The sequence below is a fragment of the Pteropus vampyrus genome, unplaced genomic scaffold, assembly GCF_000151845.1.
Source record: "Pteropus vampyrus isolate Shadow unplaced genomic scaffold, Pvam_2.0 Scaffold15, whole genome shotgun sequence".
In the NCBI taxonomy this organism is placed as follows: Eukaryota; Metazoa; Chordata; class Mammalia; order Chiroptera; family Pteropodidae; genus Pteropus; species Pteropus vampyrus.
In genome coordinates this window covers 13,353,665-13,362,838 of record NW_011888796.1, presented here as the reverse complement: position 1 = coordinate 13,362,838, position 9,174 = coordinate 13,353,665, and the positions used below count along the sequence as shown (strand labels likewise).

Sequence of the window (9,174 nt, the reverse complement as noted above, 5' to 3'; positions counted from 1 at the left end):
GGCTGCTTAATTCTGTGTTAAGGAAATAAGATGAGGCCTACAACACAGTGACCAGCCATGGCAGCTGCTTTCTCAGCCAAACTTATCATTTGTGTACATCCTTTTTATTATTTTTGTCTCAAATAATTGCTATAACATTCAGTCTGAGGGGAAAAGAAACTCACTTCATTAAGGAAAACTGCAGAACATATGTTTGGTTACTATAGAACTCATGTGGATCGCAAATCAAATCACCGAATGCCCTGGGAATAGATAGCTATGAGAAATGGGGAGCTTCATGAACTACTAATTCTGTCTGTCAGCAGTCTGCTCTAGCATCAGGCAAATGGCCCCTCGGTCTCAGTTTGCTCTTTGTCATCGCAGAATGGTAGTGTAGCTTTTCTTGTTTCTTAAAGAGTCAATAAATGATTGACAGTCAAATCATGGAATCAGAAGACATATAAATAACACAGCAATTCTGTGAAAAAGAGTACAACTAGCATCTAGTTGAGAATTGTCCCTAGAGTTTTCTAGTAGTCTTGTTAGCAAATTTTAAAATATGAATAATTACATAGCCTCCCTCAAAGTGCGGCTTTGAATCATGGTGGCCATTTCCGTTTATGTCATTAAATGTCTTCCTTTTTTGTGTGTCAGAAATAGAGATGTTGGTTGATGATCCCAGGGACCTGGAACAGATGAATGAAGAGTCTCTGGACGTCAGCCCAGACATGTGCATCTATATCACGGAGGACATGCTCCTGTCGCGGAAGCTGAATGGACATTCTGGTGAGCTCTCACAGGAAGCTCTCCTTAGCTAGTGGGTTGCCCTGGATTGAGAAGCAGGTGCCTCAGAATAAAAAGGCAGAGTGGGGGCTCTAGATCAGAAGCGGGACTGGAATTAGAGCCTTTCCAAGTCAGTGTCATAAATTGTAGGTCAAGGCCTTTTGTGGAGGAAAGGGAAAGGGAAGAGGTTGGAGCACCCAGGATTGGGAAGCGACATCTTCCACTCCTTAGTCTGGAGAAAGCTGTATAATAGGGTTTGTTCTCTCCCCGCACCCCAACCTATCTCTCTTTCTCTCTCGCTCTCGCTCTCGCTCTCGCTCTCACTCTCTCTCTCACTATTTTAAATGATAATCAGAGAATCATAATATATCTGGAAGGGGCCTCAGAGACCCTTTAGACTGGCCTCCTTTTTACAGACGAGAAAACCTGTAGATTAGAGAGGACAGATGCTTCTTGGCTAGAAGGGGAAGTCAGATCTCCAAGTTTGTTTTGTTTTGTTTTCTTCCACTGTATTATACTAGGTACAGGAGTCTGGAGGAAAAAGTGTTACAAAAGGTTCACGTAAAAATTAAATTCCATGCTTGATGAAATATTCTAGAAAACATGCATTCACCGCAACCCTATTATAGGGTTCTAAAATACATGTAATGTAATATATAATCTATATTTCTATCAAATGAAAGATATTATCTTCAAAAAAATAGCAGCAGCATGGGTTGTGTTTTTAAACCTCAGTTACTTCTAACTGCTTTTGTTAACATGTCACAGATTAGTCTCTGTTCTTTAGAGAAGTATTCCTTAGGAACCAGCACTGTCAAAATGACCTAGGTGTCTACTGCTGTTCCATGTAAAGCTTTGATTGAGTGAAAGACTGAAGCGCCCTGCCACTGCCCTGTCGAGACCCCCAGCCCTGACAGTGAGCCTCTCCCATGCACCAGGGCCTGGGAATCACAGATGAATGAGGCCGACACATGCAGTCCCCATCATCCTGGCACTGACTCTGCAAGGGCACAAGGAACCTTTTATTACAGAATTCCATTTGCTACCCTAGAGGAACCACGGCCTTCAGATGCTCTGCCAGCAACAGACCTGCCAGTCGTTGCATGGGATCACTCTGCCTGACCAAGGAAGGCTCGGCATGCTGGTGCTCTGGTCAAGCTTAGAGTGCTTATACCCAGCTTAGAGTGCTTTTGCCCATTTGCTTAATTGCATTGAATTTTTTCTTACAAATATTTTTCAATACATATTAAATATCAATTCTCAATTATATGCACATTATAGGTACACAGATAGCATGTTCTCACTCACTTTGTATATATATAAAGAAAATGTCTAAAACAACGTACAAGAAAGTGCCTGTGGGAAGCGGGTATGAGGGAAGCAGTTAACACAAAGATAGTTAACACAAAAAGCCATTTCTGTCAGTTACTAGCAGTGGCTGAATAAAAATCACGTTACTTGGGTTCTTTTTTTTTTATAAGGTAGGAAGGTACTTCAGTCATTTATTTGGCCTTAAGGATCTGAGACTTAACCTACTCACTTGTTTTTTCTTTTTGCAAGAAAAATGTCAGTGACCTTCCCTTATATCTCCTGTTCTTGTTGGCAGTTTTACCTTATGAAACGTTTTTTGGGTGCTTCATTCACATGCCACAGACTCATAAGAAAGTGTCCACCCTGGGTATCTGTTTCCATAATGTTAACAGGTTGTTTGTGAGCACTGGGGCGATTAGGGCCTCTGTTGACCACAGAGCTCCAGAACTGAATTTTCACTGTGGCCTCTCGCTTTCAGTCTCTTACTTAACCAGTGGGATTGGCTGTAGGGGGCACGTGCCACGGTGACCTTGTCAGCCAGGATGAGCTTCTGTGAACTGAGTGTGTTCCACATGCAGGCCCCGTACCTTGCGCTTTAATCATCATAAAACTCTATCGACAGGTGCTGTTATCAGTCCCCTTTTATAAAAGGAGGAGACTGAGACACAGAGTGGCTAAATAATTATGTGTCTGTACCAGGTTCCAGCCCAGATCTGTGTGACTTCAGAGCCAGAGCCTTCACATTTACCCGGTGCATGGCCAAGGGAAACCAAACCTAGAAGGTTGTGTTCACTGTTCAGGTGTGGTTAATTCAAAGTTGGTGTCACGTGGAAACTAGGAAGCTTTTAGGAGATATAGTTAAGAGACTGCTTTACACCTACAGTCTTGGTTTTTATTACTAACTTCAGCATAAATAGCTTAATTAGAAGTTTATTTTAGATAATTCAAACTCTAAACTCCTTCCTATACTCAAACCCCACATTTATCTCATTCCCACTCCCCGCACCCCACACACACATTTTACTGTAAGACACGAGATAACATGTTCCATCCTGGTTGTCTACCGCCAGAGTCACAATGAGGTTTTTCAATAATAGTTAATATTTGATCTTTCATTCTTAGTAGTAGTAGCATATGTCAGATATGTGGCAAGAGGTATGAATAATTTGAAGTCTTCATTTTTTTTTCCCTCTGTGTTTCACTTTAGGGTTGATTGTGAAAGAAATCAGCTCTTCCACCTCCAGCTCTTCAGAGACCGTCGTCAGGCTTCGTGGCCAGAGTACCGATTCTCTTCCACAGGTATGGAAGGAATTGAAAATTTTAAATAGGAACTTAACATTTATATTTATATAAACAAGTAAAAATTAAAAATCATAAGGAAATGATTCTTACCAGATAGATTCTGGTTTTATTCTGAATTGATTTCCATTTTGTTTGCTAGTTCCATTTATCATTGAGTTGATTTTGTTTTTGGATAGATTATGTACTTTGTTTCACTCTTTATGTAGGTGGGAAGTCTGTAGTCTTCAGGCTTCAGGTTCAGAAAGACTGAGAGAGAGGGAGGGAGGGAGAGAGGGAGAAAGTGAGTGTTGATTGAATTCAGCAACTTGTCAGGTATGTTGTGGCAGAAATGTTTCCATATGCTGATTATTCCATTCAGAGTGAATTTTCAAAGTATGCTAAGCAAGAGTTATTGATAGCCTGTGTTCACTGGTTAGACTATTAAAATGTCAAAAGATATAGATAAAGTAAAATACTTTAATACTCATGATTGCAGCACTTGAATATAATGTAGGACTTATATTCACTTCTATTTTCTGAGCACTCTCTCCTTATGCTCCTTTCTTGGGTTCTCTCTGCTTTTTTGTTTTTTGTTTTTTGTTTTTTTCCCCATGTGTTTCTGTCTTTTCTTTCTTTTTTTCTTTGCATTCTGGCAATCTTTGCCTCCTACATTTTTCTTTCTTTCTTCCCTTTTTCTCATTTGTCCTTTCTTCTTCTTACTTCCATTTAAGTAGCTATAATGTGAAATGATATTTATTAAATATTTTTCAGAACACTCCAATGAGTAATTTTTAAAGCAGTACGTGTAGCGTGATGATTGGATGTATGAGCTCCAGGGTCAAACTACCTGGGTTTTCACCCCTGCTCCACCACTAGGTGCTAACTCTTATGGTACATAAATGTTCATGGGGTACAGCTAAGGACGGGATTCCACACCTACAAAACGGGGAGTGTGTTCGTGCGCCTGCCTTGAGGATGTGTAGTGATGACCTGGTGAATTCTATGTGTGAAATCGCTTTGGCCCCTGGACAGATGACATCAGTACAGGGATTGTCATCTTCAGGGAGTGCTCAGATGTGACATTTTGTAGTTAAATATTGTTGGGCTCAGACACTGCTCTCGCTTCCTGGTTCTTTTGCCTCCAGGAGAAGTGACATCTTGTTCTAACAAGGCCGGCCTTTGTGGTGTTCAAAAGCAAAAGTTAGAGATATGATGCCTTGTTTCCTTAAATAACTCATTTAGCATCTTCCATTCATGTAATTAGCTGAGCCATTTTTTAACCTATTTATATTTTCAGCCAGTACCACCTCTTGGGATAATGAGTTCCAAAAGTCTGCTACCTGCTGTGTGAAGCATTTGGCAGAACACGGCCTCTTGCAATGTTCAAGAGCTGCCTCTTAATGCTGGCGCTTACTTCCCAACCTTTTCTGCACCAAGAACACTTTGTATTATTTTTCTACCTAAGAATTATGGCTTTTAAAAAAATAGTTTTTCAAACTGTGTTTCTTGAGCAATAATTGGTTTGTTTTCCCATTTCTTATTAAAATAATAACGGACCTCAGCATGAGAGTGTTGACACACTGAATTGCCATATCTTAGTGAAAAAAAACAAAGAAACAGTATCTTTACCTAGACAGCTTTATTTCAAGATAATTGCTTGATTTCTGAGATGCTAGAGGTAGTTGGATTCCTGTCATATTTACTTCTCTGTGCCTTGGATTATTCATCTGTAAAATGGAGAGAATAATAGCACCTGCCTCAAGGCTAACAGGAAGATTAAATGAGTTAATACTACATGTAGAGTGTTTAGATCAGGGCCTAGTACATAATAAAGACCCAGTAAATGTTAGCTGCTATTATTGCTGGTGATGCTGCTGGGATTTTTCTCCACAGGGCTTCAGGGGCCCAGAGACCTCAGATTGGAGACCACTTTCTAATATATAAGGATTCCTTAGCCTTTTATGATTTTGCAGCCTCTCTCTTTACAGGGCAAATATACTCTCGAAGTTGTTTCAGCATTCCTTTGTTTTGCAGACTATATGTCGAAAACCAAAGACTTCCACTGATCGACATAGCTTGAGCCTCGATGACATCAGACTTTACCAGAAAGACTTCTTGCGCATTGCAGGTCTATGTCAAGACACTGCTCAGAGTTATACTTTCGGTTGTGGCCATGAACTGGATGAAGAAGGCCTCTACTGCAACAGTTGCTTGGCTCAGCAGTGTGTTAACATCCAAGATGCTTTTCCAGTCAAAAGAACCAGCAAATACTTTTCTCTGGATCTCACTCATGATGAAGTTCCGGAGTTCGTTGTATAAAGCATATCTGCGTGCAGCTGTATGGGCAGCGTGCTGTTTGCTAGAGGCTGTGAAAGCCATGGGTTCTTTCTTTACATATTTCTTGTGCCATATTTTTTTCACCCAAAATACAGCTCTTTATGATATTTGTAATGGAAATAAAAGCCTTGGGACAATTGCACTTTAAGTATTACACTAAGGTAAAAGAGAATGTATAGCAAGACAAGTGCCCTGAAGTTCATGATCCTTTGGAAGGAAATGTGCTTTACTGGTTACCAAGCCTTTAGAATGTTGAACTGTGGTGTTTTGGTCATCATTTTGTTTTTTAGCTCAATTACACATAGCATCACATTTTTTATTATGTGAGTGATGTTAGGTTTATTTGTTGGCTTGTAAATTTTTTTTCACTCATGAAATGCTCATGTTTTGAGGGAGGATAGAAAAGAATCTCTCTTTTAATAGAGAGACTTGCCTAGTAACATAGCCATTGCCGCCTCACGGGGGCTGTCCCAAAGTGAACACTGACGGAGCAGTCAAAATCGAGTGGTTCTAGCAAGCCAAAGATATGTACATACCAGAAGTGCAGCCCAGCATCAAGAAGATGTGAATTAAGCAATAACCAGAAGACTGTGCATGCTGCAATGCCTTGTGACTCCTTCGTGCCCGTGTCTTCCTCCTGCTCTTCCAGAAAGCTCTAAGACTCAGTTGATTTCCTCATCCAAGTAACGGATCAATTGTGTTCATGTCATAATGTATTTTGTGGCGTTTCCAACACTGTTTTCTGTTAAAATTATGGAAATGTCTTAGAAAATGTTTGTGCTTGGTGTTTTGTTTTGTTTTTTAATCAAGAACAAATTATGGTAATGCTAGTTTCTGCCTAACCAAAAATATCATAACCATACATATATCTTATTATACATATATAAATACAGGAGATTGTGCGTGTTTATATGTGTTTAAAGCTTACTACTTCATTTTGGCTTCTGTGACTATCTTGTTGTATACATGGTCTTTCTTGTTTAATATGGAGGATGCATCATTGTAGGAATGATACCTACAGACAATCAGTTGACATATATAGAGTTAAAAAATGACTATTTTCTCATGTGTCTTTTGCCATGATTCTCAACCCAATGTGCTTAATAGAATCATTTGGGAAGCTTTAAAAAAAAAATAACTGTCTGGGTCTCACCTTCAGTGGATTAAATCATTCTCTTGTAGTGCAACCCAGATGGAATTGCCTTTTCTTTTAAAGTTCTCCAGATGGAGCTAATGTGCAGCAAAGTTGAAAGCCACCAGTTCAGAGGGTGTCTTTTTTATTAATTTTGAAGTAAAAGCATACAGAAAATGTTACTGTTTGAGAAAGGGACATTTTTAAGACAGTTACTGCCACTGCTGTTAGGATACATAATGAAACCAAGTCAGGAGCATGAACTTGCTAACCTTTAGATGTACAGTGACAATTTGGCTCGCACTTCAGGAGAGTACTTTAGCACAGTGTCTTTCTATGAGATGTTTTTAATGATTCCGTATTTAAAACATTTGTTTACCATATTTTGATATACCATTTTTTCTATCTACCAGGTTTTATTAAAAAAAAAAAAAACATCTTATTTTCTAAAGAAACAGTCATATTTTTATACAAAATTAAGTTTTCAGGTAACAAGGAAGTAGATTTAGGGTACAGCAGAATATGCAGTATTACCCATGGATGGGAGTCAGTATTATAAACACGTGGAGAACATAAGCAAGCTCCACCTGTGCTGCCCTTCTCATGTCCCCACATGGATGTGACAAGGCAGTATGTATACAATAAGCCTGGTTAAAATAGTTTAACTTGACACTTTAAAAGGAAAAAAGTCCATAGAATTCTATGATCATGAAATCATTTTGCTTTTTATCAAATGTTTTGAAAAAAACCAAAGTTTTGGATATCAGAATGTATAAAAGTATCTCAGTCTCTGTATAAAAAGATGAAAGTATGAAAGGATTTTCTAATGGCTATTTTACTTATCAGTCATTAAATAATCCACCATTTGTTCTAAATGCTTAAGAGACAAATCCTGGTGAAGTTTGATTCTAAATAGCCCAGGTCATAATGTGGTGCATTAAATTAGTGCTTAGAGTTTCTTACAAACATCAAGAAAAAACATGTTTAATTAACTAGGTAGCGCTTTATACTTTGTTTTCTCTCTCCTTCAATCAGAATCAAGTCTTCAGGGTTTTGCCAGCACTGTTGGTGGTTTTGCACACCTTCTTTGTAATTGGATTTTTGAATAGTCTTGTGGGTTTTCAAAAATGAAACACGCTAAGGACATTTTTGCTTTTTGATCCACTGTTTGCAGCAGAATTATATATATGTATATGAAAATCCATTTTGAATACCTACATTTTTGTATTTGGAAATTGTTTTAAAAATAAAAAAAGAAAAGAAAAGTGTAAAGCTGTTATTTATTCTGCATTTGTTAATATCCATTGCTAGTTAATATACCAATTTGGTATATATTGCCTCTACACACCTACATTTGTATTTGCAACAGTGAGCTTTATATCTACATAAACTGTAAATAATCCTTTCTGTGAAAGGATCATCATGTAAGGATGATACCAAAAGTGTGTTAAAAAAAAAAAAACTACATTATTTTGTAATTATTCTTATAGGCATTTCATGGTAAGATTAACAGTCAATAAAGTTACTTTTTATTTGTCTTCGAAGTGCGTTTTTTTGTTGTTACAATTTTCAGTTAAGCAAGAAGTGTTAAAGAGTGAATGTTTTCTTTGTGTTCTTTCCTATAATAGATCACGTTAAAGGATGACTTAAGTTCCAGTGTGATAGAATTCTGTGCAGAACAGTCTTCATGGTGATGATGGGAATAGCTGATGCTGAGCCCTGCCATGTGCCAGACCCTGCTCTACGTGTTAGAAGTTCATTTGTTAACTCGTTTAATCCTCACATTCACAGAAGGCAGGTACCATTATTATTGTTATAAGTCAGAGATGAAGGAACCCAGGCTCCAAGAGGCTAAGTCCCAGTGATCTTGGCAGTCAGCCACTATTCAGTCCCAGATTGTGGGGCTAAAAGAACTCTCCTTCAAATATAATGTTTTTTATTTTATAAATTAAAGTAACTGCTTTAACTTTTGCCCTTGAAACAATCATCATTGGAGTGTTGGTTTTAATTTCAAAAAACTAAGTGATTATATTTAAAAGCATGCATTCACAGGACTGAATGTGAGGGCAACATGGCATAAAGAACAGAGCCCAGAGCTTAGAGCCAATAGGATTCTGAAATGCCCCAGCTCTCCTACAAGAAAATTCATTACCTTTCTTGACTTCTGTTCTCTTGACTATAAAAACAAGAAGAAGAATTTAAAAGACAGTAGGGGGTTAAATAAGGTAATAGGTTATAATATGCCCCAGATGACTTAAGATGGGGGAGAGAAAGGTTTTCAAATCTAACAAACATTTATCTTTTATAGAATGAAGTCATTTGGTCATTTGGAAACATAATATCCAAAACAA

At 38.1% G+C, this 9,174-nt stretch overlaps 1 protein-coding gene across 5 annotated transcripts in view; it reads left to right on the top strand.

Annotated features, from left to right (window-relative positions):
• FRMD6 (FERM domain containing 6) overlaps positions 1-8,363 on the top strand; it is a 72,837-nt gene extending 64,474 nt beyond the window's left edge. For 3 of the 5 annotated variants that reach the window (XM_023527247.1, XM_023527245.1, XM_023527246.1), the window contains exons 13-14: positions 3,281-3,372; positions 5,371-8,363. In XM_023527247.1, coding sequence (XP_023383015.1) covers positions 3,281-3,372; positions 5,371-5,673 — 395 coding nt within the window. In that variant the 3' untranslated portion in view covers positions 5,674-8,363. The remainder of the gene's footprint in view (positions 1-3,280; positions 3,373-5,370) is intronic. The other 2 variants (XM_011385539.2, XM_011385530.2) reach the window with 1 other exon arrangement.
• The last annotated feature ends 811 nt before the right edge of the window (positions 8,364-9,174 follow it).